Below are 16,606 nucleotides of genomic sequence, written 5' to 3'. Positions count from 1 at the left end.
CAGTTTCTGCTTCTCTCTCTCACCCCGGTGCTTTTGGGGGCTGAGTTTTGTCCACCCTAAAGTTTCAGTTTCCCTAGCTTCCTCCCTCGTCAAGTCCAGGTGTTGAACTCAGCATGGTCAGAGGCAAACTTCAAAGGGAATGACACCTGCATTGTCTTTTTGAAGTAATGGAACTCTCTGAAGTGACTGTCTGCTTTCCTGCCTATAAGCAGTTAGCGGCTGTGGGAATTAACCCTTTGGAGCCCTATAGCCAACACCACAATAACAATCAGCCAGATGGAGTGTACAAGATTCATAAAACATTTCAGGCACTTCCTTCACAATATGCACTTTCTATTTCATTCTCAGGGCTGTCTCTCTGATCAGGCCAGGCAGACAAGAACTTCCATTGATGCCAGTGGGAGTTCTGCATTAAGCAAACAAGGAATAATCAATGGCAGCGCATGGCCCTAAATGAAGACACAATTGTAAGAGGATAGTGCAGCTCCATCATGCAGTGGCCACTCAGGGTACATCTACACTGCAATGAAATACCTGTGGCTGGCCTGACTGGGGCTTGTGGGGCTTGGGCTGTGGGACTATAAAATTACAGTGTAATCTGGGGCTGGAGCCTGGACCCGAATGCCTACACTGCAATTGTATAGCCTCCTAGCCTGAGCCTCATGAGCCCAAGTCAGCTGATGCAGGCCAGCTGCAGGTGTTACATCACAGCGCTGACATACCCTCGCTGCCTTTGCACTGCCTAACTGGGTTGTGTTTTTTTCTGCCTGCTGTGTTTGATAGCAGCATATTTATAATTAAACGGAGGGGTTGAAACAGTAGCAGAGTCTTTCCTGCTGGGAACTGGCAGATTGTGCCTTTGCAACTTTTGATTCAACAGGGGTCAGATGAGACGCTGCGAAGTATGAAACTTGGGGGTCAGCTTGATCCAGCGCTGCTCTATTCCCACCCCCTCCTTAAAGCTCAGTCCAGTTTCTGAGACAAAGGAAGAGGCGCTGACTGCAGATTGCAGCACCATGTTCTGGGGAATGAAGCCCCACAGGGTTGGCACTCACAATCAGGGCCAGATTTTTCGAAAAAAGCTCAGCACCCACTTAGGCAGTGAAGCAAGTGGGCAGATTTTCGGAATGAGCTCAGCACATTGGGAGACTGAGAACTTTTGTAAATCTGGCTGTAAGTGTCAAGGTGTGAGCTGCTGGGTGCTGAACTCCTGAAAATCTGCCCCGTAATCCCTAGTGTGTGGTTGCTGGGAATCTGCAGGGACTGATTTGCTGCCAACTGCTGCGGATGGACTCTGCAAGGTCTGGCTTCTGTGGCTAAAACTTACTGGAGATTTTGCTTAATGAGTCACAGATCATCACAATAGGAGAGTGGTCACTAGTTGTCCACTGGTGAATGTGGATTTCTGTCCCTTTAACCTCAGTGTAGTGGCATTGCTTTTAGGACTGCTGTCCTAAACACTGTGATACGCTGTTAGGTATGTAAAAGTGCAGGTGTAAAGACAACTTCCCTACCCTATCACCAGCAATTACCCCCATATTAGTAGGGACTCAGTTCTTTACCATTCACTTATGCCACGCAGTACGTAATGTTAACAGATTTAAAGATGTTAAATAGGCAAAAATAGCATAAAGTTCTTCATGAAAAACCACTTCAATGGTCATAAATAATTTTAGAGGCAGGCCATTGATTTGTTTTTGTGGTGTTATTTCCTCTAAGCCACCACATCCACACCCTTGAGTGATTGCTGGTGGGACATCTGTGCCCACATTATTTGACATATGGAAAAACCAACTTGAAATATTTGCAAACAGCTCTATTTTTGTTAAAAGTTTGTGTTTGTACATTAAGTTTCAGGACTAATTTTGTTATTACTTTATCTAGCAAACATAGTACCTGATGCTTTAGGCAGGAATGCAGGATGCATATATATTTTTCAATATTTTTCTAACTTTTTTTTTTTTTTTGGTAAATATAATTGAATACAGTGATTTAGCCAGAAATAGTATCTGGGAATTTAAAGGGACACTGGTTGATGTTCGTTTTGAAAAAAACAAGTGTTTACAAAAGTTTAAACCAAGAGAAATATTTCCATTACTTTGTTGTCCGTTCTAATGGGAAAAGCTACTTTAAACAAATAACCACTCAATCATCAGAGCACTGTGCAAACCTATGACAGCCAGAAAGTGAAACCTGAACAGAAATAGAGGTGAAACTGACCATCTTATTTTCACTGCCTAAGCTGGGGGGGAGGGGGGGGGAACAATAGCATAAAAGGTGCCGTTTTAATTCAATATCTGCTTTATTAATAACAAAGGTAAATACATTTGCTTTTTTAAAAATATTGATTTATTTTAGAGAGACAAGCTAGTTGAGGTGATATCGTCTGTTGGTGGAAGGGTCAAGCTTTCACTTAAAGAAGTTGGTCCACTAAAGAAAGATATTACCTCACCTACCTTGTCTCTCTCATATCCTGGGACCAACACAGCTAGGGTAACACTGCATGCAACCACTGATTTATTTTAGGCATTTCTATTGAGCTCATCACCACTGATTCTTTGCACATTTACAGTGGTGTAAATCAGGAGTGATTCCACTGAAATCAACCGACTCATACCGGTGTAAAAATGGAGTAAGCACAAGGAGAATCAGGCTCCAGGATTTTTAACTTGTGAGTGTCCCTTTAACCTAAAAAGCAATGTGAGGTTGCAAACCTGAAGAGCTTATCATGTGCATTTCACTGATTTATGTTTATTTGCTTAACCCAGTTTAATCCTCCTCCCACGTTTAGTGTGTATGTTTGTGTGTAAGTAACCTGTGAGAGCCCAGAATACACAGTACTGAGCCATATCATTTTTTATCATACTGCCTGTGCTGTCTTCCTGCTTTCTAAATCTGTGCATCCGAGACGTGTTTGGTCTAGTATTTATTTCTGCTAAGGGGTTGGGGGGTGAGGAGAGATGTTAAGAATAGGAGGGACTTTCCCCCCCCCCCTCCTTGCTCTGCAAAATACTACCTAGAGTAAATGTATTTCCTTTGTTGAAGCAGATAAGTTATGACTTCTTAACATAAGTATTGACTATAATAGAATATAATCAACGAACCGCTGAACAAAAGTCATTTGTGTATAGTCATATACAGTGATATAGTTAAAGAATCCCATTGCTGCAAGCATTTTATACATAGCTGGAACTTTTCTGACTTCAGATAAAAGAGGTCTGCTTTTCACCAATAGAGGTCTGGTTCTTACTTAACTTTAAATACAGCTCTGTTTTCCTCATAGCAGAAAAACAGTTGCACTATGCCCCAAATAAAAAGTCAACAGAACTGATTATTTGAAAAACAACATACTTATTATTTCACATATTTCCAAAGACCCAATCATGTAGCCTGCGAGTGTTCAGGCATGATACAATCAAATATTCAAAGGGTGGCATCTAACATTCACCTGTAAACTTTGTACATGCATCAGTTGCACTAGCAAGCCCTGAATTTGCTTGCACAGATGGAGAACTGCACATTAAAAGTGGTGCTTACGCGAGCAATTGACAATTGTGCACTCACAAATGTAGGATTGCTTTGAGCTGCCTCATAAAAAGTTTTTTTTTTGACCAAAAAGATCTTTCTGAAAGAAATGAAAATTCTTATAGAAAATTTTAGTTTCCTTCCAAGTTTTTTTGTTTGTTTGACAGAAACCAAATTATTCTCACAATCCAGAATTTTTTTTTTTAAAAAATGTTTCAATAAGTGTTTGGGGACTTGGGGTTTTTTTTGGGTGTGGGGGGGGTGTGGAGTTCCTGGCTTCCCCCCTTCTCTAAAACAAAAAAAAAAATGGAGAACAAAAAAAACCCCTCAAAGACAAACATTTTATGAAAAACAAAAAAAAAAATGATCAACATTTCAAAAAACAAATTAAAAAACATTTTTTCTTAAGTCACTTGGGTGCTTTGGAAAAAACCACCCTTAGATACGTAAATATGGATTTAGGAGTCTATCTTTAGGCTCCTTATTTTTGAAAAATTTGGCTTACATGCTTTAATCCAACACAAGGCCTACATTCCACTCAGTGATGCATAGACCTTGTGATTATTCTTTGTACAAGAATGAATGTCACCAATACTAAGTATAATGAAGATTGCTGGGCCAAATTTATGCCTGATGCAAACTGGCAACGGGTTTAATCTGTGAGTGAATTTTGTTCTTTGCAGTTTTAAAACATAAAATGTATGGCAATGTATGGTAAATTTGCTGCTTCCCACAATTATTTTCATAACAGCAGAGTTACTAAGTGGTTTGCCATCCATGTTATTATACCTAAAATACAAGGTAGAAGAGAACCACAGGTTTTTTTAGCATAAGTGATTAAATCTCTACAAACAAGCACAAAGTTTATAACTGAACGGTGACAACAATCCTCTCCCATTTGAAACCCTGCTCTGCCTCTGCCTGGAAAGCACTCGTTAATTTTATTATGGCCTGAATTCTTTTCAAACCTTCATTTTTCGATAGCATAATGACTACTTTAATTTTAGGGTGCTTATTATATGTGTACATGTATATGCATAATGTGCAAAACTATTTTTTCCAAGGTTAATGTCAGCTTAGCAATTTTTATGTCTGACCTAGGCACAAGGGATACATTTACCAGTCAAATGGCATATGCCAGTCTCCTTGTCTGTTCAAAAAATCTGGGTTGTGTAAATCAAAATGCAGTTTAGTCAGAAACGTGACTGTATTAAAACAGTATTGGAAGTACTGGAGAAAGGGGAGTTTTATGCCTACGGCATTGGGCTTGGAATCAAAACAGCTGGGTTCAATTTCTGGCTCTGCCACAGATTTTCTTTTGACCTTGGACAAGTTGCTTAATCGCTCTGAGCCTGATCCACAGTCCATTGAAGTCAGTGGGTGTCTTTCCATTGACTTTGTTCTCCATCTGTAAAACAGGGATAATATTTCCTTTCTCTGAGCCATTGTCTGTCTTGTCTATTTAGACTGTAGGCTCAGGGACTGTCTCTTACTAGGTGTACTACACTTAGCAGATGGAGGCCTGAAGGCATTACTGGAATATAAATAATAATTCTTACTTAACATATGTTCTCCTTGTGTATCCCCAAGTCGTAGCTTACAGTAATTGTCAAACATGTTTTTCACTCCCATAAGGAATACAGAGACAATGCATCTGCGGAAGCTCGATCTTTCAGGTAGATTCAGTTCAACAAAACCCTTAAAAACCTCTAATATTCTATTTTAAAATGAAACCCCTTTTCAAGAATCCTGTCCTAATACAAAACAAAACACCAAGGCTGAAAATCTCACTCTCCGGACATCAATGGCAGTTTTATCGATGAGGCCAGCATTTCACCCCATATTCTGCTCTCCTGTACGCTAACACTACCCCCATTGAAATCAATGCACTGATGTGAACTACATTTGCCTCAAAAACTTTTTTAAAAAATCCGGGCAATTTTGTGTGCCTCATTTACCAATGTGGATAAAAATCCATTCTGTGCCCGTTAAGGGCCTCATCCTGCCCACACGAATCTCAATGTCACAACTCCCATAAGAGCATGATTTGGCTCCACGTCAGGCAGTTATACCAGACACCCAATTACTGGGGAAATTGAAAGCACTCACAATGCATGTGGAGCAATTCCCTGACACCAACAGCCTCTGGCAGCACAAGCGGTCCCTCTAGACCTCCACAGGGCTTTCTCTGAGGCACACACCAACCCCCGAGTCCTCAGAGTCTTCCCTGCAGTGTACAGCCCCTTATCCATTGGACACTCACAGAATTACCAGGCCCACTGTTCCCAAAGGAACAGAAAACACCGGCTTGTAAGATTCAGCTCAGGACCCGCACTTAGATTAACGCCACAGCACTGAGCTATATTTATAGTGAAACAAGGTTAAGTTTGTTGTCAAAGAACAGAGATTCAAGGGATAGTGAGTAAGAATATTGGAAACAAATGGTTACATATAAAACAAAATCATAACACGCTTTCTAGAGACTAAACTTAACTAACAGGTTAAGCTTCTTTAGACAGGAGGTTGTCTCACCCAAAGTTCTCTCCAGCCAAGCCTGGTTGAGACCCCTTCTTTCATGAAGCAAACACACTCTATTTACTTCCTAGATGAAGGATGGCAGGATGCCTGTTTTGTCCCCCCAGATATAACAGAGCAAACCTTTGATGTGCACCTCAAGATAGGGTCCCCCCCTGCAAGTTGCTTCTTCCAGTTACCTTTCTCTCTCTCGGACGTATTTACAATCCTTCAGTAGGATCTGGTTTAGACTGGTGAGAGGAGACCCATTTGAACCATGCAGTACTTAACTTACTTGCAAACAGCCAGATAGCTAAATAATTCTTGTCTGACAGAAAAGCAGTTTTTCACTTTTGCTGGTGACCAGTCTCTCGTCGCAGATCTAAAGAACATAATGTTCATTATATGTACATAACTCCTTGAAAAACATCCATCCATACGTTTTGCTATGATGACATTGGCTTTTATTTGAGGCCTCACATGGCACTTGTTGGTGAACTATAATGTACATACAGGAGATCCCTGTAATCTGTATGCATCCCCTTGGCTTCAAGAGGTTATTGGGTTACACACAGATTTCATCATGTGCTCTTGATCATACAGATCATCATGCACACACGTACCTCCTTATCGTCACTTCATCCTTCCAACTCACCCCACCTTCTTTGTCTGTTGCTTGCACCAGTTGCATCCTGTCATATAGATTATGAGTTGTCCATATGAGCTTGCTGGTTGCTTGCACTAAAATAAAGTTATACAGTGAAACTATTTTTTGCATATCATCTTTCATACAAACTTTATTCCAAAATTATGTAGAAAGTTAGACATAACAGCAGAGGACATTATGAGGTATAAATAAGGAAAAGGAGGGGTGTTTTCAGAGCATTTTTGAAAATAAACAGGGAGACAATGAAGGAGGCAGAGATGCCGCAGGAAGGATCACATCACTAGCACTCAGAAAGTGGTTATTAAGGGGAAGATTAAAAGATAACTCAGCAGGATTAAGAATGTCAGAAATTGACCTTTCATTTACAAGCTTGGATAGTTCACAGAAAAATATTGATAAAAAAGTGTCTCATAATCATAATGTCAGGGAATAATGTGGTGTGTGTGTGTGTGTATCTTCAAGAAAAAATATACTTAACTTGTATTTCACATAGGTCTTTCTATAATGGAGATTTTAATTAACTGGAAAGTAGCCTAAAAATTTCAAGAACAAAAGGGCAAGTAAATACATCTTAGATTCTATTATGGGAGATTAGTGGGGTTTAGTTTAAGACTTTGTGAAGACATACTTAAGTTACTGTGTTACAATTGGTTGTTTGGAAGCTTGAACAGAGTTTAAATTACTTCACAGTATCAGGTTAGGCTCATATGCCTAGGTGCTGATGCACAAAGAACATAAATGCTATAATATTAGCAGATTCTTTTTCAGAAGTTCTTTAGAAAATATCCCTAAAAAGTGTTACTTTCTGCTAGATCCTTTACCGCATTGCTCCAACAAGGTATGTGGGTAGCTTTAAAAGAGGTTTTCTGGTAAAACTCAGGTTGAATTTTGATTTCATGAAATATAAATGCCAAGAAATGTATCTAAGATGTTTTGTTTAAAACTCGGTTAAGCTTATAGAGTGTTATTTGTATATGTGTATGATATTGCCACTGGAGAAAGGAGTTCTTTTTGGTGACTACAATCCCTTTGCTCATTCATCAGACATATAGGGTTAAGCTATGCAACCTGCACAATGCCCTGTGTAGTGGGCATGGTGAAGCCACACCACAGTGGGAGGAGCACTGGCAGATTGTACATCAGATTGCACAGTCTTTCCTGGGAGCAGTCTGCATCACCCAAGAGGATGGCTCTGTGCATGGGGAGAGGGCAGCCATGACCCCCCCCCCTGCTTAATTTGCTTCCCGGAGGGAGCAGGTGATTGACCCCTTGCAGGTGATTGCCCCCCCCCCCCCCGTGCACTGGCACAAGGGCTGATCACAGTCTGGTCCACAATGGGGAGTATTTTTAATGATGTACTTTTCACTAACTTCTGCAAGAGTTGAAAACACTAAAGGCTCAGCAGTTGCTGGCTATGGACTCTTCCATTTTTCGCCTCACCTCAGCACCCGCACAGATTTAGAGCAGGAAAACGCTGGGTTTGGTGGGCTTGTATTACTTTAGGCTTTAGCCACATCACCTGATGCTGTGGCTCTCCGTTCAGCACCTGGACATCCAGTACAAGGGACACAAATTTTAGAAATTATTTGAGCTGGATGACCCTGGGTGCAAAAAACCTCAGACGTGCTTGATTTTCCTAAGTTACACCCCTGCTCCATACAAACCACTGATACAGGTCCTTTGACACTTGAAGTGAGAATCCGACCCAGAAGTAATTACATTTCCAACTCAAATATTCTGAGTTGGGTTTCTTCCAGAAGGTGTTCGGATCCTGCTTTCTTTGGGCTGGTTCAGTTCTCCTCTAGATGCTCTCAGCACCCCTTTCATAAATTCCTCAACAATACTGATAAGAGAGGGCCAGCTTGATTGGCACCTATAGTAGGACATTAACATCATCCTCACTCAGTGGCAACCCACAGAGCCATAATGGCTTTTACCAAGTAGAGGAGGACATTCGCTCAACCCTGGTAATCTCTTAGACAGCCAGGCCAAGACCATCTGATATATAGGTTGTTGGTTTAGCTCTTTTGTTAGAGCAAGGAGTACTTTTTTCAGCCACATAAGGAAAGTTTCTCTCCCTCTTGAATTGGGCAGTAATACCTGTGAGGGGAGGAGAGCCCATTATTATGAGTTTTCCACCTCTTTGTGCTTTTCCACAACTTGGACCCTGTGTTAATGGGAAAATATATAACATGGTTTGGCCCATTTCAGTGCTGAATCACTTGGCCAGCCACAAAACCAAGATTGGCAAACTGATGCGGCGTTTTTGTTCTCAGGTGGCACAAAAGGCCTGAGATCTTGTCTTGACAATTGAAGCCTACATTTGTATACTCAGTATTGTATCCTTAGAGAACAAAATCAGTTGACTATAGTATTACAGTAGTAGATGCCAGATGCTCCCACTGCAAATAAACCTGTTGACGACTGACAATATACATTCAATCGGCAGACTGGCTCTCCTTCTGAGATTGTAAAACTCATGTGAGATTAACATCCTGTAAACGTCAAAGGTAAGAAAGGTCCCACAGATCCCAGACGTTGCAGTTAAAGAGGAGACCTTTTGGAATTATACACATCATAAGGAGGCTGGTGCTTCCCAAAGATATTTTTTTAAATGCATTTTCTTGTCAAAAGGCTTAATAAGACTAGCACATGAGAAACAAAGAGGATTTGCATGAGACTTCTTGTAAACAGCCTGCTACTTGCCAAACAGAGCTCTCGTACTAATACCACTAATGCCTAACAAAGAAAAGAAATAACAGATTAGCAGTCCTCACATGCAGAGTCCATTTTTAACTACACTTTGGCTCCACCTATGAATTATGTGGTGGATGGGGCTCTGTAGCTGTGATGCCTTGTTTTGTGTGGACTGCACCTTTAAATTTCTAGGAATTTTGTCTGTGTGTAGAGACAACAGCCATTTGGATCTCAGCCTCCCTGCAGCCTCTTCAAATCTCTCTCTCTCTCTCTCTCTCTCTCTCTCTCACACACACACACACACACACACACACACACACACACACACACACACACACACTTTTGTTCCTCTTTATTGTTATTTTAGATCAAGGAAAACAAAATAATTGAGACTGAAAGTATATGACTGGTCTGTGGGAAAACATGGAAAACCACAAGTTACATATGTGACAGATTTGGAGCTGCCTGTAATAATTTATGAATACTATATCTTGCCTGGGTTATAGTAATGTGTACTGTCAGTCTTGTTTGAGTTAATTCAAAGGCAGGATTGTCGGGAAACGGGCAGAGGTGCGGTGCTGGGTCCTGATATACACTTCTCAACAAATACTAGAGAAAAGACAAGAGCTATTCATTTTGATGCCCTGGCTTGAACACCTGCGGAGCTCACCAAACCGGTTTGGGGCAGTAAGTCGAAGCCTAGGAAAAGAGAACAGAAACTTGGATGGATTAAAAAAAAAGTGACTCTTTCTGAGGTAGTTATTTTTAGGGAACAGATAGGCCAGATCCCCAGAGATTGAGGGTCTGGGATAAAACTGACTTGCCTAGAACTCCAGGTAAAATAGACATGCATAAACAGACATTTTGTTGTTTTATAAATCCATTTCTCGTATATTATGCTTTGTTCTTACTGTTAAGATTAATCTTTGTTTGAAGAAGACTGTTTTGGCTTACTGGATTCACTGCTGGTCACAAGCAGCTAAAGAGAAGACTTGCAGGACTGACCCCAAACAGACCTGCTGGGTAAGCACAGTAAATACACAGAATAAGGAACCTTATGGTCTGGTTCAAGAGTGGGAGAACTGTGGGATTCCACCTTGAGAGAGGTGAAGGAATGAGACCTGAGAAGGGTGCACTCAGAAAGACCAAAGAAAGGGGGGGCCAGAGGTGCTGCTAGCCCTGTAACTATGACAACATTGCTGCAGGATGACAAGTGAAACTTATGCTTTACTTCTGCTTTTTACCAGTAAAGACTGTTCCTGATCTCAAAACTCAGACCAAACTCATAAAAAAGCAGGAGGAGCTGATCCCAGGCAGGCCAGTTGGGCATTATTTGCCACTTTTGTCAGTATCCCTGTGCAAACCTGGTGGAGTAAGACAAAAAGAAGAAAGCAACGGTGGGAAAAGAACTCAACCCACAGAAAATAATAATACTCACTTTCAGATGCTGCTAGCCTGCATGATGAAGAAGACACTGTCCTGCATCAACTGAAATTAGACACAGCCAATATAACTGAGACCTAAGCTGTACATTGGAAGACGGTTCAAACTGGAATTGGGGTAGATACGCGGAGCTTCCTCCTTGTTCCGGACAGAATCTAAATGCACTTTACTTAGTCCAAACATTCTGATAATAACAAACATAAACCTCAGCCTAGCTTCAGTCTCTCAGTCCTAGGTCCCATTACCTTCCATCAAGAGAACCACTTCCACGAAATAGAGGCCGACATGAACAAGCCACAGCTGGTCCAATAAGCCAGCAGGGCTCAGTCAGCCTCTTCCTGTAAGGTCCCAACTCGTGCTTATCAGGTGGGTGAAAAGGAGAGCTCTGCCGCTCTGCTACAGCAATGAATAAATCAACCGGCTCTATTAAAACACATGTTTGACAAAGTGCCCATCTGTGCTGATCAAATATTATTGCTCTATTATATTGTGAATTATTCCTGGGCATTGATAAGAAATAACATACTTTCCATTTCTTGCAGGAAGTAGTCCCAAGCATGAATACTCTGCTTCTGTTTATGAGTGTGCTAGGTATATCCTTTGCTTCTCCAGTAAGTATGGACCTCTCCCCTCAAACATTAAACACTACAGAGTTATTGGTGTTATCCAGTGATTTGCATCTTTGTGTATGACAGGTGCTCCATTGGCCCTTGTATTAGCCTAGCTGCCACTGAAATCAATGAGAGCTGGCGATTACAAGGACTTGATGATCTGGTTGTAAATGGTCATCCAGTTCATTACTTAATTGACTGTATTATGCTTTCCTTTTGTACACAGTAGCAAAATTATTATTTATGATTCCGCCTAATACTCTTAAATAACACAATAAATTTGGTGCAGCTTGCAAAATATAAAAGGAACAACTTTTTTTCTTGATCTGATCTACTGCATCAAAGAAACGGTTTAAAATTATCTGAATTTTTCATTTTTATCTGACTGGCGCACATTTTAAAATTTGCATTCATAATGTCTTTTGAGGCTTTGTTTTACTAACATCTCCGCTTTGTAAAAAAATGTGCATAGCAAATCAATTGATACTTTTCCCCATCTCTAACTATACATCAATTTAACTTTTCAATTTTGAAACATGATAAGACCATAATCTAGCTGCTCCTCTTGGGGCAATAGTAGAGTCTGCTGGAGGGAAGAGACTGTGTTACAAATCTGGTCAAAGGTTTACCTGGCCTTGTTACAATATCCGAGTCTTCTACCTGTCTGACAATGGGGCAGGTTTCATTACCTTTTAGCTAAACTCTTTCTTTTGTGAGTCTTAGGTATTGTGCAAATGGCACTGCATTTTCCCAGCCTTCAGAAAATGAGACTCAATCCTGCAGTCCTTACCCAGGGAAAGCTGGAAAAGGACTACAGGATCAGGCTTATGAGGCCAGATTCTGATCTCTGTTACACCGCTGTAAATCTATTTTCACTTTAATTTGAAGCAAAAATAAATAGTTGGTGCTTTCAACGTGCAATCACAGTGAAATCACAAATTCTTTAAATTGTTGTCAACAGTATTAGATGTTTTGCTGAACTGTAAGAGAAGACCATTTGGCCCATTGCTTAATGCTGGCTTCTGGAAGTAAATTGAAGTCACACAGGCTCCAGTTCAGCAAGATGCTGCAAAACACTCAAACGTGTGCTTAAGTCCCTTTGAAGTCAGTTGGGTTTAAATACGTTTCAGTATTTTGTTGAACAGGGATGGACTTGCTGAATCAGGGCTAAAGAGACGATATAGATTGTCCCCAAACACTGGTAATTTGGCAGGTGACTATTACATTTCCAACAGAGGAAATGGTAATTAATTTGTATTTTTAAGTGGATTTTTTCTTTAGTACTCTGGTACTTTAATACATTAGGTAAGATATCCTATTCCTTCATTGTGCTTTAGAAACATAATATGTTTCTAAATATATATATAATATATAAACTATCTATGTAATATAGTTTGGACTGTGTCCTCTTGACAGATCAAAAGAAGCGTAAATTTGCTTGGAAGTGGCTATGCAGAAAATGTTGCCAACGTTAATGCCATTAATGCAAACAAAGAAATCTTAAGCAATGGCTCTGGGAATGCTGGGAGGAACCAACAGAATGGCGAGAATGAAAACGATGGGCACCCAGAAGGAGCAAAATTCAGTAATTATACAAGAGGACCCAATCAAACTGGAGAGGTGTCTGCAATTGATATTAACTATCCCCAGAGGGCTTATGAGGATAAATCCAATAATCAACCAGCCCCTGAGGACCCTGATAATACCCAGGGAACACAAAACATTGATCAAAATGCTGAGCTCCGCACAGGGAAAGGAATTAACCATCCTCATTTAGACCTTCATGTGAACACAAACCGCACCAGTGAAGAGAATCCATCTGAACATTTGCCAGAGAAAAACAGCATTTATGGTTCAGCATGGGCAGAAGAGGGTTTTGCACCTGAGGATGCAGAGCTCTCCACTGACAAACAAGATGTCATAGAAGCCCACAGTGACAGTAGCTTTAACGTAGGGGGAAAGGATGAGGATATGGATAATGGCCACCATCATTCAGACAACGGTTATTTTAACGATGAAGGCATGCAAAGGGTTGATCCAGGTAATGCTGGTGATAGTGCTGACTCTAACTCTAGTCAGCAGGAAGAAAGCAATAGCGACTCTGCGCAATCCACTCCAAAACACTGCAAGAGTATTCCCAGTGAATCAAAGAGTTCAAGTAAAGCTGCTCATCAGAATACTAGTGTTTCCAATGATTCCATCAGCCCCAGTGCCGCTAGCGCCTTCAGCGACCCCAGTGCCTCAAGTGGCTCCAGCAACCCCAGTGCCTCAAGTGACTCCAGCGACCCCAGTGCCTCAAGTGACTCCAGCGACCCCAGTGCCACAAGTGACTCCAATAATTCCAGTGAATCCAGCAGCTCCAGTAATTCCAGTGAATCCAGCAGCTCCAGTAATTCCAGTGAATCCAATGAAACAAGACAGTAGAGTTCAATAAGTCAATAGTGACATTCCAAAGGCATCAGATACCAGTCGCCAACAAAACAGAGAAAAAGGCAATAGCCTACAAACAGGTATCAGTGAAAATAATTCCGATGATTCAAGTAACTAAAACGTAATTAGTAAATGGTAACAACCACAACGGAAAAGACACTCCTCCAATAGTATCCCAAAATATGTACTGTAGCTCTCTAAAGGACTCTATATAATTTGCTTTGGTGGTTGCCTAATTTCATTAGTGTTAAAGCTTTTCATAATGAAAGAGAATATTGTGTTGCATGAACAAGCATATTTGCCTTCTCCATTTGCAGCCTGTGGTTCAAATTCTGTTTTCACTGACACCTGTGCAACCCCAGTGACTTGGATGTCACTTGGAGATGAATTTGTTTCAAATTCAACTCATTCCAGAATGTTTCAATGACATTGTGTAACTGTGCCTTGTAGCTTAGCACTGCAGAATCTTAGCGTAATTTAATATTTCAAATTTTCTTTACACATTTGTAATTTCTTAATCAGAACTACAAGAAAGATTGTTGTTTACCATGTTGTGTCAAAGGCATTTCCTACTGCTGCCTTGTATCACTGTTATCTGTAATCTGTTCATTCTCTCCAGCTACTCTTCAGCCTCATCTATTTGCTGTAGTACTATAACGTCCCAGGGTGATGTGCATTAGAAAGAAAGGGGTGGTTTGGTGGAATATGTGAATTTAGCAGGTAGCACCAGTCCAGTCTCTACTGAGTCTATCACATCACAGAAAGCATGTGTGGCACTAAATTATACCCTTGTTGGTATAATGACTAAAACGTTCTCTGCTGTAGTTGGCCCCTATAGGTCATAATTGAGGCATATAAGTGGAGCAACATTGGAGGGACTGTACTACTGAGGTGGCTGAGGAAGTTTGGTCTCTATCTGTAATAGGACTATGGAGAACTATTATATTAGTCTTACAAATGATGTTTAACTAAATGTATAGGCAGTTAGAGCTTGGTGAAAAGGTTTGTTCTTACATTGTGTTGCTATTCTTTTTTAGAAATTGTGAGTATTACCAGTAAAATTGACTTTTTCTAATGGACTCTTGCTGACTAGACAGTGACTTAGGTGCACAGATGCTGTCTTCAGGATATACCCCCACAAAAAAATGGAAATCATTACAAGGTCAGGAAAACATCACATCCGAGGCTGTCAATCTGGCATCTTTACAAACAGCTACCGCTGACATCAGTGCGGATTGAGGATGCTCAGCACCTCTGGAAAGCAGGCCAGTGGTCTCTGCCCCAAAAGTCTTGCAATCTAATTAGACATCAGGCAGACAGTGACTGACAGACAATTTGTGACAGTAACAAACAGAGGTAAAAGCGGGGAGGGAAAGAAAAGAGTGAAAGGAACAGGATCACGTGGTTACTCAGCTATTGTACATATACTTCTTGGCAGGTCCATTTAAGTTACTTTGTTTATGATGAATTAACTCATTTCCTGTAGGTATTTCTATAAATGATGGGGGAGATTGTGATTGTCTTATTCACACAGGTGAGCAGTTCTTCATGGGACTTCAGTGAAACTACTCACACGAGTAACTGCTTGTTACGTTATTGAACTGGATTTAATTCTATGGCCTATGCTATGTAGGATGTCAGACTTAGATAATCACAACCTTAAAATCCATGATGCTGTGACAATTTATAACAGCTGTGAATTTATAATCAGCCCCTGTGAATTTGAGTAAGGGGTTCACAATCTGCCCCTATATTTGTAAAGATCATCATGAAAAAGGTGAAAGATCTGTATCATATATTCAAAAAGATGATTATAATAAACAAACCACCCTCTCTCACTTTCATGAGTGCTTGTTTGTTTTTCTTTTCTCTTATTTCTGGAATTGTGGTTTCCTTTCAGAATAGCTCTAGGGTGTGGAAACACAACCATATAACAGAGCCAGTGGCTTAAGGCTGTCAAAATGACAATCACTGCCTTGACCTGCCATGAGGCACAGAGAACAAAAAAATCATTCTTCTTTCACCATGCTACAAAAATAATAATTAAAACTCTACATACAAACTGTGTCCCCAAAAGGGATACCCTAGATTTAGCTTTAGAAAGTTTTGGCAATTAAAAAAAATTACTATGCCACTTCTCTGCCAAGTTTATCAATTCCAGACACTAACCAGCCCATTTATAGCGCTGGCAATAATCTTCAGCCACCTTTCAGGCACCAAACATTGAGATTACTGGAGAGACCAGCTGCCACTAAATAAAGCATGGGGCTTTGGGGTGTTGCTGACTCCAGTTTCAGAGTAGCAGCAATATCTGAGTGGAGTGACCCCTCCGCTCTCCCCACAAAACTAACAGGGTTGGTTTTGAAAAGCAATGATTTACTACGGTTTGGTTTCCTATAGCAGTAATCCACCAAGCTTCATGTTCCTTCTTTGGGCAACGTAAAGGACATGCCTCCAAAGAAGCATCTTGGGTATTTTTTTCCCCACTTCCCTCCCTAATTTTCTCACTAAAGTGTTTAATCAGCAAAATGTATTTATAGATAAGAAAACAGAAATGGAAAAATACTGTTTAAATTCATGTATACTGTGCCATGAACATGCCTGGATATTATTAAAAATATATCTTTATGCTTTCTTACTCCTGTAAATGTTTTTCTAGTTACACATTTGTGTTTTCTATTGCTAGGATTATTCACCTTAATAAATCACCAAATGGGGT

The 16,606-nt window shown here is 40.5% G+C and overlaps 2 protein-coding genes across 9 annotated transcripts in view; one reads left to right on the top strand and one right to left on the bottom strand.

Annotated features, from left to right (window-relative positions):
- The window catches only part of SPARCL1 (SPARC like 1), a 208,496-nt gene that overhangs the window by 83,718 nt on the left and 108,172 nt on the right, over positions 1 to 16,606 (bottom strand). For 3 of the 7 annotated variants that reach the window (XM_065596120.1, XM_065596127.1, XM_065596124.1), the window contains exons 7-8: positions 6,663 to 6,780; positions 6,335 to 6,421 (exon numbers count right to left, since the gene is read on the bottom strand). The exons of 1 other annotated variant lie outside the window; for it this stretch is intronic. The gene's annotated coding sequence lies outside the window, so the exon portion shown is untranslated. The remainder of the gene's footprint in view (positions 1 to 6,334; positions 6,422 to 6,662; positions 6,781 to 16,606) is intronic. 3 more of the 7 variants (XM_065596122.1, XM_065596121.1, XM_065596123.1) reach the window with 3 other exon arrangements.
- On the top strand, positions 7,342 to 15,725 carry LOC101931859 (dentin sialophosphoprotein-like). 2 transcript variants are annotated; one of them, XM_005292016.5, is made up of 3 exons: positions 7,342 to 7,544; positions 11,389 to 11,457; positions 12,874 to 15,725. In XM_005292016.5, exons 1-3 carry the CDS (start codon positions 7,428 to 7,430, stop codon positions 13,879 to 13,881), a joined length of 1,194 nt encoding a protein of 397 aa, XP_005292073.3. In that variant the 5' UTR covers positions 7,342 to 7,427; the 3' UTR covers positions 13,882 to 15,725. The 2 variants fall into 2 exon arrangements, with proteins under 2 accessions (XP_005292073.3, XP_065452200.1); XM_065596128.1 differs by lacking the exon at positions 7,342 to 7,544 and adding an exon at positions 9,485 to 11,212.

This window comes from Chrysemys picta, chromosome 5 (assembly GCF_011386835.1).
Source record: "Chrysemys picta bellii isolate R12L10 chromosome 5, ASM1138683v2, whole genome shotgun sequence".
Classification (NCBI taxonomy): Eukaryota; Metazoa; Chordata; order Testudines; family Emydidae; genus Chrysemys; species Chrysemys picta.
Note: the sequence above shows the minus strand (reverse complement) of the source record. Positions and strands in the feature narration are given on the sequence as shown.